We start from the raw sequence: 22,664 nt of genomic DNA, 5'->3' as shown, positions 1-22,664 counted from the left end.
TAGATCTGGGTAGGGGTTTGATGATGACTGCACATATTTTCCTTGGTTGGTGCCTTAGATTGAGCAGAACCCCTGGGCCCAGATCCGCCCATCATAGTGTTCTTCTTGTAGGTTTCTAGGACCCTCTGGATCCACCTACTTCCCTATCTCCTGTATTTTTCTCACCTAGAGTCTCAATAGGATGTCCTCCCCTCTGTCCCACTTTCCTGGTAAGTGAAGACTTTCATGAGACCTGCCCCTTGGGCTAGTGTCCAGTTATAAGTGAGTATACACCATTTGAGTCTCTCTGCTTCTGGGTTAGCTCACTCATTATGATCATTTCTAGTTCAATCCATTTGTCCACACATTTTGGAAATTCCTTGTTTTCTTAATATCTGAGTAGTATTCCATAGTGTAAATGCACCACAGTTTCTTTATCCATTCTTCTACTGAGGGACACGTAGGCTGTTTCCATGTTCTGGCTATTGTGAATAAGGCTGCTATGAACATGGTTGAGCATATGTCCCTGTTGTGTGGTGGAAGTATGTTTCTTTACTGGCTTGTTCTCAGGCTAGTACTCAGCTCTCTCTCTCTCTCTCTCTCTCTCTCTCTCTCTCTCTCTCTCTCTCTCTCTCTCTCATACATCCTGCCCACATTTATCAACAATTAAGGAAATGCTAGACAGTATGCTTACAGACCAATTTCATAGAGACAATCCCCCAAATGAGAATCTGTCCCTTAGTAGCTGTCATGGTGATCAGGTCAACTCTTAAAGTATCACGTGGGTTGTCTGCATGCCTCAGCACTAGCTATGATTTTAGTTTCCACCAAGGGGAAATACATATGTATTTTTATAGTTTTGAATATTACCTGAAAATATATGTGTATTTTTACTGAGATAAAATATTTTGCTGTCTCTCTCCTCTTCTAGAGCTATTAGCTCCACAAATGTCTGCTTCGTCCTGTCTCTAGAGCAGCGGTGACATAGAATGTTCTCAGTAAGACTTGTTGAGTGGCTAAATTGTGATAGAAAATCCTTGGGCTGTGGAGTGAGTAGGCTTAAAAGGAAATGAGTAGCATCATCCTATTGCACAAAACTGTTAGCCTATCTCTGGACTTTTGCCATGACAAGGAGACATAGGAGGATTGATTTATCTAGAAGAGATAGGAAGAAGATGGTATGCTTGTCCGTACTTGAAGGACACTGTATGTGTATATATATCTGTTTACATGTGTGCAACCAGAATGAATCAGAGCCTCATAGCCTCCTAGGATTTTTGTCCTAGGCTCATGACCTACTAGGCTTTTGAGTCCTGGCACACTACACAGTGGTAAAATGAAGCAAAAATGTAGTCTTAAACTCACTCTGAAACATGAGACTGCTATCAAGGCACTCAGCTAAAGGAAGCTAAAGGCCTCTGCAGAAGAGCAGGAAGCTAAGATGAAAGGAAGCCTCAAATCAGGACATCCTTCTTGAAGCCTTGGTGTGGATTCTCTGTACACAGCGAGTTGAACTGAATTCATCTTTAAGGTCTTCTCCATCATTACCTTTCTATGCTTGTACGTGTGCTGTGAAGGAAATAAATTGGACTAGACTGTTAAGGGTAGGGCAACACCGGAGGGAAACCCAACAGACATGAGGTACCAACAGAGGCTGAACAGTAGTAACTCAGCATGGCCACTAGGTGGTGCCATTGCTGCATCATGATTTTCAGGCCGGCTGGACCGTGATGTTTTCCTTTAGAGAAAGCCAGCTAGCTGTCCAGTCATCATAGCCAGGACTCCATCTGTCCCCAGTGCATACACACCTTTCCTCTAAAGCCTACATCCTCAGAAATGCAGGGTAAAATGGTTCTGAGTCCCAGTTGCTGCTTCTCTCTCTCTCTCTGATCTTCGAAAGGACTGCATTCTCAGGTACCTATTAACCTTCCAGACATGGCTAAGCAGGGCCAGACCCTTAACTGGTTATTTATCGCAAGACATGCTATTAAATGGAAACCAACTAGACTTTCATGTTCAATCCCCATCTTGCCTTTCTCTGATACCCAAAAAGCCACCACATTTTTGGCAAGGTCTAGCCTTGTCCCCTGGATTTCTTAATCCTAGGGAGAAGTCTCCATCAGCAAAGTTAGACAAAAGCTAGAAATAAATAGGTTGAGGATAAGACTGGATAAGATGGAAGAATCGACCTTTGTTTAACCTCTACTTCCATATGCACTGTCGACACACTTAGGGGTGTTTCTAGAGGCCTCTGAAAATCCAGCAGCACCTCCCCCTTATGGTACAGGGCAGATCACCTGGAATCTGACGTGAGCACATGCTTACATATGGCTGATGCAATCTGTGATTTGGCAGCCAGATCCAGAATAGACCTCACATAGCCCTTCCCAGTCAGGCTATGAGCTGGGTTAGGGGATGATCGGGCAGCATGAGGTTTGTTCTTTGGTTTGTTTTTGTTTTTGTTTGCTTGTTTGCTTTGTGTATTTGTGGCCACTCACATGCCCCTGTTCCCAGAAAGCTATTTCTGAATACCCAGCATGCCTCACCCTCCTGAAAGTCCTGTTGCATTCCAGCCTACCTTTCTCTCCACTATGGAAAGCTTCCAGCCTCTCTGCTTCCCAACATGGAGGGGAACTTCTCACAAAGCCACATGTTCTGGGCATCCTGGCTGGTACCTGTGTCCCTCCCCCTGTGCCAGTTTCCTCCGTGGTTGACCTCTCCCACACTGCCACAGCCTCCCCAGGTGCGATATGGAAACCGCCCTGTCACTTAGCACACGCAGCATGATAGGGCCACAGCACAGATTTCATCATCACTTTAATTACGTTGTTCTCACTCATCACTGTTTATTCAGAAAAAGAAAATCCACCCAGTCCTCTCATCAGTGGAAAGTTCTGTTTCTAGCCATCATTGAAATCAGAATCCCTGTTCTCCCATTTGGAAAAATAAAAGAAAGGGTCCTGGGCCAACCCCAGGAGGGGAAGCTTGTAGCCTTTGTAGGCATTCTGAAGCTCTGACCGCAAAGGGGTATAAAATAGTGAAGGGGTTGGGGCTGGAAAAGGCACAGAAGACAGGAGTCTGCCAGGGGAATGAGGCCACAGCTCCCCCAGGAGTCGGAGGAAGGGGGTAAGTCATAGTGTCTAGAGAAGGCCATGGGCCTCAGAGCATGAGGAGTCTTCAGGTTAGGAGGCTTAGCTCAGCTAGGCCTAGTAGCTCAGGCCTGTAATCCAATCTACTTGGAAACCTAAAGCAAGAGTTTAAGTTTAAGACCTGCCTGGACTACATAGTTCAAAGCAAGCCTGATCACCTACATGAGACCTTGTCTCTAAATAAAAAGAGGGAGGAGAGCTGGGGGTCAGTGGTAGAGCACTTGCCCAACATGCGTGAAGCTCTGAGTTCAATCCCCAGCCACAAAATAAAATAAAATAAAACAGAGGCTCAGTTCAAAGTCTAGTTCCAGCCTGAGGGACCGGGTTGAGCTGTTGCTCTAGAGCATGGAACCCAGCACCAGGCTCCCGACAGGAAGTTGTTTCTGGCCTCAGTAGACAGATGTTCAGGGACAGGTGAGCGAGGGAGAAGCTGGTGACTGAAAGAGTTATAAGGGACGCATTTTTAAATAGCAGTTTTCTGGCTGTATCCTTATGAGGGAGCAGGTGTCAGTGATTACCTTGGTTTCCCTAAAGCAGGGAACAAACACAGAAAGAAGAAATAGTAAAAAGAAAAGTTTCCAGGGAGAAAGTTGTAGCTTAGAAAAGCTAACCTTCCCAAGAGTCCCTGTGAAGAGGCAAGGGAGGGGGAGACAAAGGTCCAAGGCAAGTGCTACATAGCCACCAACCTCCATGGCAGCTCATCTGGCCCTCAGCTTCTCCCCACCACTACCTTACCCAAAGGTTAGAGTTTGGGTTCAGGAAGCTGAATGTGCAAAGGGCAGTTTATCCGCCTCCCCAGAGGTGAAGAGTCCCAGGAATAGTCTCTAAAGTGTGTGCAGTGGCAGAAGATAGGACACGGGCAGAAGGCAGCATGAGGTCAGAGGCAGAGACGCCGCTTTCCTGGATACTACCCAGTTTAGCCCACCCAGCCAAGTCACAGTTCTGTGTCAGCCACCACATGTTGTCTTGCTGAATGGCCATTTCTGGAAGTGGCCTGGCCGGTCCCGTTCTCCTGAGCCCCTCGGGTCACATTGGTCTTTCCCTGAGTCTCAGGGGAGGCCCCAGGTCCTGAGCTATAGCCCTGGCCTCCACCATTCTCCGTGTAATAAGGGTCTTCACCCTGGACAGTGTAGAAATAAAGGAGTATTATCTGGTAAGTAGGGCTGGGGGTTACTGTGAGGAGAGCACAGAGGAGATAGGAGTGGGGTGGGGGCAGGCACAGCCACATGTGCAGTTTCTCTTCTTCCCAACAGGCATCAAGGTTCCAGCTCCTAGAGGAGAAAGGACAGACGAGAGGCACCACACCATGTCAACGTGACTGAGTAGCCAAGCCCGTCAGAGACAGTCTTAGGGGCAGAAGAGCATTCCCAGTAGACACCAGCCACTGACAAGAGCCAAGCTGCAGCGTTGCCCCTCCCCCTATCCAGAACACTTCAAAAAACGTTTTCCATCCATATAACCCACACGTGTGAGCAATATGGCACCCACAGGGCATTCAGTATGTTTACAAATAAGCATGTCCAATGTTTCAGCCTGTTTTCTTTTATCTGACTGAACTACCCAGGACAGAATGAGTAGATGTCGTAAATCATCGGCTGTGACAATGACTACCAGATGGGCTTTCCTCAGTTTACCCATTTGCTGCATCTTGTCCCTACTCTTTTGCAGATACAATGTCTTTATGCACACATATCCCTATATCAAAAATATCTATTTTTGTTGTTGTTGTTGTTTGAGAGAGTTTCTCTGTGCAGCCTTCGCTGTCCTGGACTCACTCTGTAGAGCAGGCTGGCCTCAAACTCACAGAAGTCCCCCTGTCTCTGCCTCCCTGAGTGCTGGGATTATAAGCGTGCACCACCACGCATGGCTCAAAAATATCTTTAATGGTATTTCTCCCTCTTCTCTTCATGATATCCATGGGCCTCCCCCAGAAGTTCATTATCCTTCTCATTTGCTTTTTCCTACACCCCCAGCACTGACCAGCCTTTCTCCTGTGGGGCTCCAACTGCGACGGTTCATCAGGAAATAGCCAGTGGTGCCCAGGATGGCCAACAGGACTCCTGAGGTGACCAACGCAATCAAAGTCTTTCGGGAATAGCTCTGGTGGCTCCCAATATCTTGTTTATTGATGCTTTGGATCCCCAGCTTAAGGAAAAGACAAACAAATGGCAGCATGTCATTTGTGGAAAAGAAGTTCTTGTAAGAAGCCCAGACCACTCCACATCCCTTGGTGCAACTCCCTGATGAAGACTGTCAGAGGACGGGCAGAAGAAAGGGGTTGCCTGCAGAGGTCACTATTTACTCTCCTGACCCAGTGCTCCCCCTGAGACACATTATCTTGTGAACATACCTTTCTCAAGTCAGATTGGTGCTTTTCCATAAGCTGGAGTTTGCTGGAAAGTTCTAGAATTAGAAACAGGGGTTGCTAAATCTAGAAGCTAGTCCAGCTCATCTTGATCTATCCTCCCATGTTGTCCTAGAAGCTCTTCTATCCAAAGTGGTCCTTTTCAGCCAGACCTTTCTTCAAGCACCTAGGGATTCTGAAGCTGAGGTATAGGAGCTCCAACCAGAATCTTCTAACACGAGCCCCATTTAATTGCATCACTACTCAATCCCAAGCCCCCAAAGCGACCCTTACCTGTGCTATTGGCCAAGACCATCAGCAAACACTCAGGCCTAACCTCAGACTGGGCCAGAAGCAAGGAGCAGACACCAGCATCAGCATCAGCCTTATCCTCCTTTCCACAGAGGATTTGGATTAGACCATCTCCCCTGTCCTTCTTAAACTCCTCCTGGGAAGACAGAAAAAAAAAAAAAAAAAGAAAGAAAGAAAGAAAAAAGTGAAATTACTAGTAATCCTAAAACCTCATCCAAAGTCTCGGGTAAAAATTCTGATTTACCAGGGCGTGGTGGTACATGCTTGTAATCCTGCACTCAGGGACACAGAGGCAGGTAGATCTCTGAGTTCAAGGCCGGTCTGGCCTACAAAGCAAGTCCAGGACAGTCAAGGCTATAGAGAGAAACCCTGTCTCCAAAAACCAAACTCAAAAAAAAGAGAATCAGAGTCAAGTCATACTATTATGCCCTCTACAAGAAATCCTTCTTTCTAGAATTCCAACTTAGAACATCAGTGATAAATTATATGCAACAACATAGTAAGAAAAAATAAGATGTGAACACACAAACAGGAAATATTTTCTTATTCAATAATTGCCTATATATGCTTGCTGCTCAAACTGAATCAGAAGTACTACCAATACCATATTAATACAATAGTGAATATTTAATACTAATTAATATCTGAATCCTTTACTTCAATAACTCCCATTATCCTTAGCAACTAAGTCTCAAGAACAGGTTTAACTGGAGGCCCTGGCTATGTCCTTCAGAATAGGCTCTCTCACTGGCCAGGACTTACTGTAGAGCCTCCTAGCACAGCGGCCTCCCTTGAGTAACTCAAGCCAAGACCTCCTCTAGTTTTGATGTCAGATGTCAAGGAGGAAATGGACCATGGATATGATAACATTCCTGCTAGGGAGAAACTGCTGTAGCTTGTACCCTTCTGGAGACACAAATTGTGATCTTCTGCCTGACTGCTGTCATTTTCCTCTGACTACACTGTAAGACTCCAGAGTGCCTGTGTGCTGTGGGCGAGGGTGTGTGTCATGTATTTTTGAACCCAGACTGTACTTATTACTGTGCCAAATAAACAAAAGAACTCAAGGACTTGTTCAGCCTAATGCCCCGACTGCTCGTCCTCTTCCTGCAGTCCCTCCACCGTGAGGTTAGTTTCTTGGATTAAATTCAAGGCAATGGCAGTGGCTGGCCTCCCACTCTGGAACACACCATCCTCAGTGAACTGTGTTTGGGCTGGAAAGGAGCAGGTGGATCCTGAACGAACAAAACACAATGCTTCTCCGGATGCTCAGGATAAACATCCTCCCCCAAGAGACACTGCAGGCAAACGTCACAAGAGAGGAAGCAGGAGGAAGCCAGCACGCCTCACCATTCTGTTCATGAGAATCATATCTAAGAATTTCTAACTATCTATCTGCACGTGTGTTACTTTCTAGGGAGGTGTCTTCCAATTCTTCAATGCCTCTTGCCATACTACAGAAGCACACCAAGTACTGGGGTGGGGAGAAGGGCGCAAGCACATTTCTAAAGGATCTTCGAGTTATTTAACAATGCTAAATTTCTAGGATCAATTGGCCCCCATTGTGTTCTAAATTTTTGTTTGTTTGTTTTTTATTTTTGTGTACTTGACACAAGTTAAAAGTTTGAGAAGAGGGACCCTCAGTTGAAAAGATGACTCCATAAGATTTTTCTGTAGGCAAATCTGTAGTGCATTTTTGTAACTAGTGTTGATATGGAAGGCCAGACTCATTGTGGGTAACACCACTCCTGAGCAGGTGGTGGTCCTGGGTTGTGAATTAAAGCAGGTCAAGTAAGTCAGGAGTAAGCAAACCAGTAGGCAGCAATCCCCCATGGCCCCTGCATCACTTCTTGCCTTTAGTTCCTACCCCGACTTTTCTCCTCGAGTTGCTTTTGGTCATGGTGTCTATCATGGCAATAAGAAACCCAACCTAAGACACCTTGCAGCCATCTATTTTAAAGTAATTTTATATTCTTTGATATATTAAATTTAACAGTGCAGGCAAAACTCATACCTTCACTGAGGAGACTGGAGTAATTAAGAGAGTGTCATTATAAATTGGACAACAAGTGAGAAATGAACTAAGCGCAGGAAGTTAGATTGTCTCCAAATATTTCTTTCCAACAGTCTTCCTCCAGCGGTCCATCTGCACCCGATACGTTCTCTACGAAACTGACCTTTAGTGTTTGGGTAGAGTACAAGGAAGGCGGAGGCTATGTGCAATCAGGATGGACACAGCCTGCCGCAGAGGACTTTGGTATAGTGTGCAAGTGAGCTGAGTAGACATAAACTTTGAAAAAGTAACAAAGCCACCCTAACAGTTTCATCTTTGAGAGTTGTGTAGACACAAATAGTAAACATAACAGACATGGCACAGAATAGATACAGTAGCTCCAAAAAGTTGTGTTTGTAGCAAAGAACTTGAGCTGATATTTCTCCAGAGCAAATGGCCAAGGAGCACATGAAAACATTTTCAGTATCACTAAGCACCAGGGAAATGTAAGCCAAACCACAGAGAGATAATGAGATAATTATTCATACCCATTATGGTGGCTACATATTTAAAAACCAGAGAGTTGAGGAGAGTAGGTGCTGACGAGGATGTGAAGGGACTAGAGCATTTGTATACTGTTGGCAGAAATGTCGACTGGTACTGTAAAAAACAGTGAGATGATTAACCGAAGAATGGCTAAAGAAACTGTGGTACATCTACACAATGGAATACTATTCAGCTATCAAAAACAAGGAAATCGTGAAATTTGCAGGCAAATGAATGGAACTAGAAAAGATCATCCTGAGCGAGATAACCCTGACCCCGAGAGACTCATATGGTATATAATCACTTATCAGTGGATATTACCCCAACAGAGAAGTCCTCTGAGAAACTCCACCCAGTGGGGGTTCTGGACAGATACAGGGACTTGCAGCTGGACCTTGGGAGGAGAACTGAGAGTTCTATGGAAGAGTGGGAAGGTATGCGTGGAAGGACCCGGAGGGGTCAGGAGCGCCACAGGGAGACCACCAAGGCCAGCAGATCTAGACGCAGGGGCCCTGCACAAACTGATGCACCAACAAGGGCAATGCATGCAGAGAACCTCGAATCCCTGGTCAGATGTAGCTGATGGACAGCTCATGCTCCATATGTATGGGGAGGAGACAGAAAGGGGACTGCCTCTGACATGAACTCTGGTGCCTGTGACTTGATCACATGGCAGGGTGGCCTTGGGGGCATACTGAGGAAGGAGATGCAAGCTACCCCATTGAGACCTGATAGACTGTGATAAAATGGTGGGGGAGGAGGCCCCCCATCAGAGGTCTAGGGGAGGAAAAAGGGCGGAAGAGGGAGGGAGGGAGGGAGTGGGAACTGGAAGATAAAATGAGGGGATACAATTGGGATGTAATGTGAAAAAAAACCGCAGGGAGATGGACTGGAGTGGAGTTAAGTGGTAGAGACCTTGCTCATCAAATATAAAGATCTAGATAAATATTCAGACTCCAATAATTTTTCTAATATCTAAGCAATAGTAATTTATAATATTTATTAGGCTATCCTCATTTAAAATCCATCAAACTTATAGTGAAAAAATGTTGGGGATATGCCTCAGCAGTAAAACGCTTGCCTAGTATGTGTAAGGCCTTGGGTTCTGTCTGTACCCAAAAGAAAAAAAAAAATATGTCTTGTGTGGTGGGAGGAGTGGAAACAAATAAGGAAACACTTTAGATTAAAAAAGATAATTTCTGATACAAAATAAGACTAAGGAAAACTGAAGGATTTCAGGCAAGTTCCCATCCAAATTTGTGTGACTTTTTTTGTTTGTTTGTTTGTTTTGATTTGTATTTTTTTCATCTTCACAGATGTCTCCAAAATTTTTCTTAAAAAAAAAAAAAAAAGATTTGCAAAGCACACTTTTATGGTATAATTAGGAAAGATCTGTCTTGTTGTGTATTAAAAGCACTGTAATATAAAAGCACAACACATTTTAAATGGACAAAAGCATAAGCAACCTGAATAAAATATCTCTGAAGTATATGACCAGGTCATATAAAGACTTAATATAAAACCAGAATCAATTTGGTGTGCATTAGAAAGTTACATGTAAACAATAAATCATCTAAACTACATTTTAGTTGCTGACACATATCCGGGCAACGACAAGAACTGTGAACATAAAAGCAAGGTAAAATCTGACAACAAATAACAGAATTTATTTTAAATTGTGTTTGCCCCTTTTGCTCACTAGGTGGGGCATCTTACTGCTCAAATCCAAGGCTAAATATCAGAAGTAGCCTGGCCCTGCTAAGCACTCAGATTCCTTACTCAATCAAGGCCAATCCAAGATAGCTTCAGGTGTTCACAGGGGTTGGGGTGGGTGTGGGAGGAAGAAGATCAAGGCAGACTTACACAGCTAGATGCTTCACTTAGCTCCAGGCAGATGCCGTGAGCCAACCTCACTTCTCGGATTCCTGAACACTTGATATCTCCCTATATTAAAACAAAAACAAAAACAAAGTAAATATGCAAGTATTCTTGCCCTCATTTCTCCCCAGACTCTTTTCTGACAAGGTACTCTCTTGAAAAGTTTATGAAAAAGGAAATTAAAAGTTGTCAGAGGGCTAGAGATTTCCATTATTTATTTAACTTTTTTTTTTTTTTTTTTTTTTAAGACAAAGTCTTAACTCTACAGCTCAGGATGGACCAGAATTCACTATGCAGCTATGTAAATTGTGCTGACCTCAACTCACAATTACCTGGCTCCAGCCTTTTGATTACTGTGATTTCAGACATGCCCAATGATATTTGCAATAAAAGTTGAGCACCCTGCCAGGCGTGGTGACACGTGCCTGTAATCCCAGCCTCTCAGAAGCAGAGGCAGGTGGGTCTCTGTGAGTTCGAGGCCAGCCTGGTCTATAAAGTGAGTCCAGAAACAGCCAAAGCAACACAAGGAAACCCTGTCTTGAATCCCCACCCCTTCCCCCAAAAAAGAAAATTGAGCACCCTTATTCCAAACAATTCAGAGTATAAAAACTGTCTGATCTCCAATGTGACGTTGCAAGTGAAAAACAACGCTGCAAACTCTGAGTAATAAAACAATTGAAAAGTGTGATACATAATGACCTTTAAATTATGTGCATATGGTATATATGAAGGACAGATGAGTTCTGGCTTTCATTTGGGTCTTATCTCCAAGATACCTCATTATATATTCTAAAATCAAATTAAATATCCCAAAATAAAAAACTTGACCCCAAGAGTAGTTAGTATATAGTTACATTGTTTGTTCTCATCTTATTGACTTCTCCCATGAGAGAACCAAGCCTTATTTTACAAATATGGATGATAAGCCAGAGGTTGTTTGTAACCTTGGGAACCCCTGGTTTGGGTGATGCTTAAAAGGGAGAAGAGAATTGTTTTTCTCCTTTAGTCAGTAGCACAGAAACAGTGGGTTAGTGAGGCAGTTATTGGTGACAGCTGTTTTTCTCCTGGCCCCTAAGAGTCTCTGCATTTATCTGCTACTGCTTTAAAAACAAACAAACAAACAAAAACAAAACAAAACAAAACCTAGGACCTTCATGCCTGTCCTTAGGCCTCATGGCCGATTTTTTTTCCCTTCAGGCTGAAAGATGTTCACTGCCACAAGCTCAGGGCCAAGAAGGTGAAACTGAACTCAGCATCCCTATGTACCCAGCTCCCACTTCTGCAAATGACGTCCTCACTGCCGTTCTGTGATTGGGACAGCTGATAAGCCATCCCATATGTGAGAAACACTTTGCCCTAAACATTTAAGAAAGGCAACCCCAGAAGACAGGGGACAGATTGAAATATCCCCAAAGGGAAATGGAGCCTCTGAAGAACCAGAGAACTGGCAGCCTCTCTGAGAATCTCCCCCAAATGCAAACCCCAAAGAACAGATCAGGGTTCTCAGTAGAATATAAAGTACGTATTCTGCATTGATTCCAAGATTACCTACATCTCCTTGGCTGGTATGAGCGAGTCTTGCTCTGCCTTTTGGGGCCCAACTCACCTTGATGGCAACTGGGACAGAAGATGACGTGTATGCATATGGTTCAGTGGATGATGTCATCTCAGAGCTGGTATTACTAGGTGGGTAATCAGAAACATTTGTAGATGGCACACTGGGCTTCCAAGTCATCGCTGAAGTGGAAACATTGTCTGAAGTGGTGGGCACTGTGACAGTTGGGGACGTCTGTGATTGCACTACAGGGTGTGTAGTTCCAGAGTCTGATGGGATCCCGGAGGTAGCTGTAATGTTGACCGTACTCTCTAGAACACACCAAAACACAAGTGCGTTTATGCATGTGCACAGTACACTCAGAAGCACACAATCTCACTTTGTGGTGCTAGCATGGATTTTTGCACAGAAACAAGAATTTGTGAGGTCAGTTACTTTATATCCTAATCCCGAGCCAATTCATTTCAAGCCAACCTTTGAAACCACAGCTATAATATAAAACAAGGGTGTCCACCCTTTTAACATTGTAGCATGATGCTGTCATTGACAAACATGTTGGACCTCATTCAAGGCTAACCTGAAATGAACATGCATGGTCTAGAATGCAGCCAAGGTTCCCTCCAATTCTGAAAGTGAAAATTATTTTATCCTCCAAAAGAGAAAGGCCTCCAGTTTGAGCCCAGGCCCATCTTCCACCACTTAGGTGAGAACAGAGAGGTGCATCAATGGAATCCATTTTTGATCCTTACTTTTACCAGCTGGATTTTGCAGAAGTATCAGAGTCAGTCTTTCTGGGGACTCACTTGTCGTGTATGGCCTACAAATGCTGCCAGCATAGAGAAATCCATTTGGAACTTATTTAAGAGTGCCTTGCATAAAGCACTGGTTTGTGTGACCCATCTGTGGTGGGGAAACAGGTTGAACTAGTTGAGTGTCTCTGGTTACCTGTGTTGGCTGGTGTGGTCTCATTTCTGTCCTGAGGGACAAAGCAGGCGCTGGTACTTTCAGGCATGTTACGTGTAGTATTTTCCTCACTGGACTCATTTGTAGTAACTGATGGAGGGATTCCTAGGGTAGAAGTCTCTGTGGCAACAGAGGTCAAGTTGTTTAGATCTGTGAACCCAGAAGTTACAGGGAAATAAGGACACGTCAGAACCTGACCTTCTCAATGCCTCAGGACAATACCTGCTTTAACTTCTTGACTTTTAGGTGAGTCTGACTGGAACATTTCTGCTGCCCCTGATAATGGAGAAACATTGATAATATATTTCTAGACATCAGACTAGTTTCCTATTACTTGGCTTTCCCTAACAAGATATAATGAACATTTATAAACACAGAAATGTCACAAATAATTTTTAAAAACTATAGCAACATAGAAATATAAGTCAATGTTTATAAAATGTTTAGCAAAATACCAAGACACAAAATATCACCTATGTAAATATTACAAGGATCAAAAATACGAGAGAGGCAATGTTCCTAGTTCTCTTTAATTACACACTTCTCTTTTCTTTTGGTCAACCTTCATCTAATGTACTAATTATTAGAAATAATCTAGATTCACACTTTCTCTATGAAAATCCCCCTAAGTAATTTTTCATTCTCAGTCTTGCTTATTTCCAAATGTCAAGACCTTCCTGCCCTATTGTTCTTTCCTTTAAATGAAGAACTCAACTGTAGTGAACAACTTGGAGAGTTCTTTCAGTAGGTTCTAAGCTGGAACTTTCCTTGATCGGACTAGAGAACCAATGCCTGCTTTCTCACCCTGTCTCATAGAAGGATGTTGTAGAAAATATAAAAATATCTACAACAAAGGAAGACATGGAGCTTTGTCTGACTTTGCCAGAACAATATATTTTCATGCATGTGTACCTCAGTCTAATCCTTAAATATAGGTCATTTGTCTATTTTTACATGAATTGTCAGGAAATCAAACTACTAAGATAGGATGACTCTTGATCTATACATTCTCTGAGTACCCCTGTGAGTGCCCTTGCCTATTCTTCTGTATATCCTTAGACTCTGGAAGGAGAACCTTGACCTTGTACCTTATGAGTCCCAAGGCTTGTTCTACCTTCTACATGGGTCATCCTGGCTGGTCCTCCCTTCTAGATTACACTCTGTAGACTATAATTCCTTATACACTTTGTTCCAATAGCTTTTTGCTCACATCCAGACCTGCATTAACCTACGATGGTGCATCCTTCTAGGGGTGAACTTCAGCACCATAGTGTGTACCTCCAAGGTCCACAAGTTAATGTTTGAAGGGAGAAGTGTTAGCAATATGGGTGGACTAGTGTCCCATGTGTACATGCAAGATCCTTTACACTGTGGGCCTGAGTCATGTGAAGGAAGAAAGTAAGGGAAGTAGGCGGGGCCAGACTCAGTAGTAGGAAGAAAAGGAAAGAAATGGATTGGGTCTAGAGCTGTGGTCAGGACGAAGGGAAGGAAACTATCTTGTCCTGATCAGCCACATAAAGACTGAATTCTGAAAGCGTTAAAGTTTCACATTTACAGTTAGCTTTCTCAGTGATGGAGAGGGCCTATGTTTAAGTCAAAGGAATGAAGCCATTTAGATTATAAGTTGACCTCAGCTACCAACGTGAAGTTCAAACAGGCTGTGGGCCTCTTTGTGGATGGTCCAGATACAGACTCGGGCTCCATAGTTCACAACTGTAATGCCATCTGCAAGGAAAGGTTCCAAGGCTCCAGGACACCCAACGTGCACCTCTAAGTTTCCCTGATTGAAATCTAGCTTGTACCTTTCCATTTCCCATGGTCAACAACAATACAGACTGACTGATATTGCCATCAGCATCAAGAGGGAAGTCAGACTTTTAGCTTTTAGCTAATCCAAGGCCAAGAATGTTCTCCAAAAGTGCTAGCTGGTGTCTCATCTCCCAACTCCACCTTCTTCCTAACCTGTAACAAGCAGGCTACATTAATATTGACCGTAGAAATCATGTCTTATTATGTGTCAGGTAAATAGGGAAAATAAGTGATATCTTCATTCCAGAAATGAAAAGCCTATGCCATCAAGTTGTTGGTCTGGAGAACGTAGATCATGTGGGCAAACAGCGAAGAACACAGATCTTGTTGACTATGTCATGGTTAAGCATCTAGATACATCCTCATAGCCTTTGTGGACAACAGAATATGTGTGTATTCCTATGTAGTTTACAGCAGCCAACCTAAGCTACTTCCTTCTTAAGATAGGACCCCATAAACCCGATTCTAAGACATGAATTCACTTAACTTAGACACTGAATTAAAGGAATCATAGTCTCAACTTACCATTTTAAGATATCTCCTGAGACCTCTCTACTTCTTTATTTTTCTACCTCTCTTACCTACCGGCCCCCCTCTCTCTGGGGTACCCTTTTCATTCTCCCCCCATGCTCATCTAATAAACTCTGTATAACATACTAAAAAAAAGATATCTCCTGAATTTCCCTTTGAAACCCTTCTTTCTGCCCACACCCTCCTTGCTCTACTCAAGAACGTCAATTCCTGGGAATCCCATCTGGTCTAGGTTGGCCCAGCCCCAAAGGAAGCCAGGCCTGGCTGAGATGATGTCATGCTTTTAAACCCCTGCCCCAAGAGGCCTCCTTCACCCAGACAAACAATTTTGAACTTTTCCAGATGTGAAGAGAGACCTGCTTATAGCTCTGAAGACAGAGGTGCCTGTTCGTGAACAGTGAATCCACCCCAGATCGAAGCCAGCTATGGACCCACTGGGGATGGACTCTCAGCTGTAGCAGCTTCATCCCTCCCACTCTTTGGCCAGATTGCAAACAAAAAGAGGACCCAAGCTCAGATGTATAGCTCCAAACCTAGGGTAAACAGCAAAGCTTGTGAGGCTACAGGAACATGTCAAAGAAGAGAGACAGAAAGACAAGGCGAAATGAAGAGCTATGCAAGAGCTAGCATAGGTGAGGGGTTACCATGGCCATAGGTAGAAACTCACTCCTGACTTAGACACTATAGCACAGGTCCTTCTGTGAGTGTATCCCTGGGCCTCATCCTCTTCTTTTGCAGAACTAGAGGGCAATAAAGGGAGGCTAATAATGTGTCTCTTTGTTCTCTCTTCCTACATATATACACTATCTTAAACCATCAAACACTGGGCTTCTTTCTCTGAATTTCTGGTTCCATGCTAGAAGTGAGTAAGAGCAGCCTACACTCACTGAAAGCCTTTCAGAGCCTGAAAAAACTAAGAAGGAACCTTTTCTCCCATTCCACATGGACAGAAAGAAGAGCCCCTGTCTCGCTCCTCAGGAAAGGTCATATAACTCAGAACTAAGTAAATCACTGCTCCTGAACTTAGTTCCTAGTCTGTCCTGTGCCATCTCAAATTCTCTATTTGACCTAGTTATTCTAGTGGCTGTGTATGTATGTCTACCACATGTGTGCCCAAGGAGACCAAAAGAAAGAGTTAGATCTCCTGGAACTAGAGTTACAGATGGCTGTAGACTGCCAAGTGGGTTCTGGGAACCAAGCCGGCATCCTGTGCAATAACAGCAAATTCTCTTAATCACTAAGTTATCTTTCTAGCTTCTTCCTGTCAACCTTTACTCAACAAACTTGGAGCAATACTGGAGAAAAACTACTGGGAAGTTATCAACTGAGGCTCTTAAGTCACCAACAGATGTAACAAGTTTGTGTAGTGAAGTTCACACACTGACCTTACAGGCACTTCCTTTGAGGCAATTATTCCTTTTCACACACAATATTAATAAACATGGTTATCTTGATATTCCAATCAAAGTTGAAAATTAGAAACAAATAAGGAGAAACAGCAACTAAAAACTAAGAAACTGAAATTTCAAAATGGAAAACAGACCCAAGTACCAAACCCATACTGGTCTGGAGTCATTTGTGGCCACATTAAATAGAAATAAACAGCTTGATATATATTAATCATGCCACTGATGGCAACAAAACCATCTTATGTTCATGATCCATTTGAGCCATGAACTTTAAAGTCCTTAGGGTACAATGCCCTCTGAAGATCCAAAGGCATATGGAACACATTTTGAAATAACTTCTACTTAACATTAGTAAACTGGAGATTCAGTTTTTATTTAAAAATTACATATTTTAAAGTATTCAGTAAGTTACTTCCTAAATAACCAATCTTCTATACATTCTTGGTCTAATTTTTTTCAGGTATCCTTAGTTTTGGAGTTTGGGGGGTGCATTTGTTTTTTGTTTGTTTTAAAGAGGGTGTTATGTAGCCCCAGGCTAAATGACACTTTTTTTTTAATGACACTTTATATAACTCACTTTTGCTCTGCCTATGACTCCTGAGTGCTGAGATTACTACACCACACCAGGCTAGTGTTTTTTTTTTTTCTAATGCTATTTTCTGATCACCTCCTCAGTCAGCCCCTAGACAGTCCAACCTCTCTGAATATATCTGACATAAAGTCACATCCCTGAGTGGTAAGCCACTAGACCATCCATTTGAATGCAGAACTGACCAGAAACACAGAGGCCAAGCCTTGTCAATAGCCAAATAGTCTAGGTGCCTCTCTTCTGTGTTCTAGCTGTGTGGCTCCAAGGCAACTGCAACTTTCAATCTTCTTCAGTAAAATGAGATAAAAGTCAGCCCTGCCTTCTGGTTGTTCTGAGGAACAAAGAAGGTGAGGAAATATTAAGTAGCCAGACTGTCTGGTCTATGACTAGCTTCATGAAAGGGCCTTTCCTTCTGCTTTTCCAGACCAGTACTTATCTCTATCAGTCATCTGGCACAAACTCCTACAAGCTGCTTCCTCAGGAGAGCTTAGCTGTCACCTCACTTAAGTTACAAATTTATTGAATGTCAAGACCTTTTTCCCCCATGTCTGTGTTTTACTCAGGGATGCTTGGCAGATCCTGGGGCATCAGTGTAGGCAACAGATCCCGGGGCATCAGTGTAGGCAACAGACCCCGGGGCATCAGTGTAGGCAACAGACCCCGGGACATCAGTGTAGGCAACAGACCCCGGGGCATCAGTGTAGGCAACAGACCCCGGGGCATCAGTGTAGGCAACAGATCCCGGGGCATCAGTGTAGGCAACAGATCCCGGGGCATCAGTTGTAGGCAACAGACCCCGGGGCATCAGTGTAGGCAACAGAACTGAGCGGTGCTCTTCACGCTTGCCACCGACACCTCTCTAGTCTGATTTTGAAGCTCTGTAGTTTATTATTATTATTTATTGGCATTGAGTATTATTCATATTAGTGAGAGAGAGAGAGAGGGAGAGAGAGAGAGAGAGAGAGAGAGAGAGAGAGAGAGAGAGAGAGAGAGAGAGAGAGAGAGAGAGGAGAGGAGAGAGAGAGAGAGAGAGAGAGAGAGGTGAGTGCAGATAAGTATGTACCAGAGCACACACAGGGATCAGAGGATAACTTGTAGTCATTTTTCTCCTACCATCTGGGTTCTGGGAATCAAACTCTGGTCCTCAAACTTCCATGGAAAGCACTTTCATGCACTGAGCCACCTTGCTGGCCCCAATGCTCTATTTAAAGAGGATATTTATTAAATTAGGGGTGACTGTGTACAGATATCCAATTATCTCCATATAATGAGAAAAATTCTAGAATCCAAGTTACATTGCTAAAGATCTGATTTTATTTAATCAAGACCAGGAGTTGGCAAACTATGTCTCCTAAGACAATTTCTGCATTGGGGTTGATGTTGTGTGGTCAGTCAGTCAGTCAAGCATGTCATTGATATTTTCAAGTATCATAAACCAAGACAAAGTGTCCTATGCATCAGAAGCCACATCCAGATCCTGAGCCTGAGGTGCTTTCTGTCTTGTCCTTCATAGGAAAAGTTTGTAAAGAACCCTCTTGAAGACTAAGTTCACTTTCATAGCATATGCATTTCCCCCCTTACATACCAAGGACATGCAAAGGATCTTACTAAGTTCTGAAGAAAACACAAAATAAGGGATCTTTTGATTCCTTTCCTCCTTTAAGCCTTAACATCGCTGTGATTTACACAAATCCCCCTAGGAGGGGGCTGACTAGACAGGTCTTTAGGAATTTTCATGAAGACCAGATTCACTCTGGGATAATCCAAATAATAGAAATAGGATAGTGATTAGAAGTCAGAGAAAGGCTAATTTCACAGTGATAAAGGAAAATAATTAGTGCAGTTATTTTTTTTAAGTGGGTTGAGTTCATTAGTAGGTAAGCAAGTATTCAGAAAAAATCGCATTAGAGTCCTTTCACACCTGCCTTCTACCATGAGTTTAAGCCATTGTTCAACTAGAACAAAGAGCTTGACAGAAACTTTCCTCAGCTTCAGAGGCAAGGCAGAAGGTGTCAGCATAAACTGACAGGAGCATCACACTACGCTGAGATTTCCCCAGTACTGTCAAACAGCTTGTCTTCAGCCCTCGACTTCTGTGGATCCCCGGGAGGCCTGTGCTTCTCCAGCTTGCCTTCCTTTCATTGTCTGGTACCACTCACTCCTGGAAGGCAGCTCAGAGATTTGTTCAGTATCACTTCTGCAAGGAAGCCAGCCAAACACCGTTTCCTTCAGTCTCCCTGAGTCCTTCACAGGCAAGTCTGTTATACTTGAGCAATGTTTGCCATGGGTTTAAAAACACGGGGTCAAATAAAAATTTCAGGGCATCCAAAAGAGATAGTGGCACACCTTGAAATGTTAGTCAATACTGTGCTGGTGAAGCCAGTTTCTAAGAAGTTTTCTGTAAGTCCCCCAGCTGTGCCGGAGTGTCACCCTTCTTTGCTCACCTTGGACTCTGGAGTCCTGCCTTCTGTCTCTTGGCTTGACCTTACTTTCCACGTAGCCACCCCACCTCCTGTCTGCCTTTGGACATTCAGAGCTTGTCTAGAGTTCTGAGATTTCTTACCCAAGGAGCCATTTACACATTTTCTCAAGTAATGCAGCAACCTATCTAGAGATAACCACTTCTCTAAGAGGGTCGCGTTTTCCCCCACTGCAGAGGAAGCGGACGTCCCAGCTAAGCCAGGAGGGAAATGATTCATTCACTGCCCATCCCAAGTGTGGGTCCAGGAAAGTGTACCTTGCCAGGCCTCCCAGTTTGTCTGGATCCCTACTCTACCCCACCCGAAGTTGCATGCACTATCCTCCCTGTAGTCCAACCAGGACCTTTGAGAGAAAATTTAATGACACTGTGCTTTTGGTTTTCAGCCATCATATGAAGAAAACACCATTAGAAAAGTCAAAGCCTACCCCCACCCAAAATATGTAAGTTCTGCCCTGGCCACTGTGAACGTTTCTTCTTTTCCCGGCCTTCACAGTTTCAGTTTGCCACATTACAGGGCATTTACTTAGATGAACTAAAGTCAATGAGAGAGGGAAACCCAAGTATGGAGCCTGGAGCTGGAAACTGAAAGTAAAGCTCAGGTCCTCTGGCCCCAAGTCTGAAGGAAATCAGGCAAGATCATTGGCACTGGGGTGTGCTCCTCTTTTCTGCTTGGCCCCCGCCCCCAGGATTTTGTGCCCAACTTTATCTGCTACAATTTGGCACTCCTTGCCTTGAGCTTTTGGAGGGAAAAAAAAAAAAACAGGCCCAAGGTGGGGACAAGAAGATAAGGGAAAGAGGCTGGGTTCGTGCCTGCTTCTCAGCCAGGAGGGAAGGCTGTGAAGCCTGGGCTGGTCCTTCAAGGCGGAGCACTCAGATCACTACATTACTCAGCAGTCCCCAAAGTCTCACTGCTCCTTACTAGGTAGCAAGGAGTAAAGGGTGGAAGCCTTTCCCTTCCCACATGTAGCCCCAGGCAGGGTCTAGCTGTGGGGTCGCAGGCTCAGAGTCCCAAGGGAGACAAGAAGCTGGGGTGGTGCTGGGGTGGTGCTGGGGTAAGGAAAGACAGGTTAGGTGAAGTTACCAGGTAAAAAGGGGCCTTCTGGCTCATCTGGAACCCGAAAGTATTGCCTGGTGGTCCCCATCCACAACCCAGGCTCTAATCACTGATCTCTCTTGCCTTTAAAAATTACACTTGTGGTTGTCTGGTAACTGCTTGTACTAGCTTCTCTCAGGGACAGAAGAGACCTATCTCTTCAGAATGAGTTTCCATTCTACACCAAATTTCCCAGGAATAACAGCACTTAATTTTTGCTATTGTCTACTGTGGGCATTTTCAATTACACACAGTCATTGCTTTAATTTATGCCACAACAGGACAGAAAATAACAGTATTAACAAACAAAAGGATCTCAACACAAACCTAGGAAGTTCTTGGAGAAAGTACAAAGCCTTGGCTGACGCATGAAGTCTGGCTGGGTTGGGACTGGTGGGCCCTGCCTGCCCTTTACTGCAGAGCTAAGACGACACTGATAGCCAAGTTTGCAGAGGTTTCTATGCCGCTCCCCCGCCCCCCCCCCTTCTTTAGCCCAGAGAAGGTTGACACTGGTCAGCTGAAGAAATAAGAAAAGGCAACACTCCAGCCAGGCTTGGTCAGGGCTAAGCTGAGTAACCAAGAGACGTGATGAGAACCGCAGCCCACGGGCACCCACCTGCGCTATGAAGCACAGTGCAACTTTGCTCTGGGCGTTTTGGTCTAAGCAAGTTTTACCCTATAAAGGGCATGTCCAGAGTTGCCAATCAGGTGAACCCAGAACCTAACTCAACTTCTCCTCAGCCAACTGTCTTTAAGGCTGGGAGCAAAGAGGCCTTGTGGGTAGACCTAGGTCACTCTACAGAGCCATGGCGGGTGGCCTTTAAGATGTAAAGTAGGCATTTAGGAGCCCCAAAGGGATAGAAGCAAAATAAGTAGTTCTAACATTGAAAATCTCTAAGGACACGAGTTGGAATCAAGACCAACACCCTCCAATGCAATACAGTACAGTTTGCTATAGACTAAGCGATAAATATATCTCCAACCAAAGAGAGGAAGGGCTTAAGAGAAGTGAGAGTATGCATGGACAGCAGCAAGTGGCCTGTCCACTAGCTTAGAATCTAAAGAGAAGCAGGGCTAGAAAATTCCAAAGAGCAATGCCTGTGGCTTTGTGCAGGGTGAAGACCGGTGAGCAGAAGGGCTTGGCGTGTACACCAGACCACCTCCTCACTAGCATCTGGGTGGTGTCTGCAGGGGCGACTCTAGCTTTCTAATCTTAAATTTAAATTTTCCCTTCCTTTTCACCGCCTGTCTTTATTCCAAACTCCTCCACTAACGTCCTCCCTGAGGGTCTCCCAGCCCTCATTGGCACTGGCTACTCTCATAAATTCTTTATGCCCATGTCCTGCGAACAAAGGGTGCCTGGACCTTTCCCTGGGCCACTCTGAGCAGCTACAGAACTTTTCTTTCCATCCATCCGTGTTCTAGATTCAACTTTGAGCTTTGCACCTTCAGCCACGCAGAGGAACTGGCATCTCCCAGCACTACCAGAACGAGCCCACACCTAGCTCCAGCACAGGATTTCCAGGTGAGGTCAGTGGCAGGGGGTGGGGAAGGGGTGGGGGGGCTTCCCTCCTCCCCGCCGATAGCCTGGCAACCTGGCTTCAGCTATTAATACTCACGCAGCAGACTCATCAGGCAGAGAGCCACCCAGCCCCATGGCAGCAGAAGGCCCGCGTGCGAGCCCCTGTGGATCTGCATTCTCGCGCGCACGGATCTGGAGATGCTCTCGGTGCAGGTGGCTGCCGGCGCGGGACGCGCGCTCCTCCGCCCTGCGAAGGGGTGGGGGATAGTGGCTCTCCTCCCCTGCTCCCGGTCCGGAGGGGGTGGGGGATGCTGGCTTATCCCCTCCCTGTTGCCTCCCCGAGGCGGGCCCCTCTCCCTTGGCTGCTGCTGCCAAAGAGAGTTCCGGGTCAAGCCAGAGGCCCAAGACCTGAGCAGTGAAGTTGGGGCTGCAGACAGATGACTTGGAAGGTTGCCAAGCCAGCCGCTGACTTACTGGGCAGATGGGGATAGTAGGTCTCCTGTACTTCAC

At 44.7% G+C, this 22,664-nt stretch overlaps 1 protein-coding gene across 1 annotated transcript; it reads right to left on the bottom strand.

Annotated features, from left to right (window-relative positions):
• Positions 1 to 2,760: 2,760 nt before the first annotated feature.
• On the bottom strand, positions 2,761 to 22,556 carry Cd34 (CD34 molecule). Its single transcript, XM_051148172.1, has 8 exons — positions 22,252 to 22,556; positions 12,702 to 12,869; positions 11,808 to 12,067; positions 10,187 to 10,267; positions 5,767 to 5,920; positions 5,479 to 5,531; positions 5,109 to 5,273; positions 2,761 to 4,248 (listed from the first exon to the last, which is right to left on the bottom strand). Exons 1-8 carry the CDS (start codon positions 22,328 to 22,330, stop codon positions 4,063 to 4,065), a joined length of 1,146 nt encoding a protein of 381 aa, XP_051004129.1. The 5' UTR covers positions 22,331 to 22,556; the 3' UTR covers positions 2,761 to 4,062.
• Positions 22,557 to 22,664: the final 108 nt, after the last annotated feature.

Source organism: Acomys russatus, chromosome 6, assembly GCF_903995435.1.
Source record: "Acomys russatus chromosome 6, mAcoRus1.1, whole genome shotgun sequence".
NCBI lineage: Eukaryota > Metazoa > Chordata > Mammalia > Rodentia > Muridae > Acomys > Acomys russatus.
The sequence above is the reverse complement of the archived record's forward strand: the minus strand, read 5'-3'. Positions and strand labels throughout refer to the sequence as shown.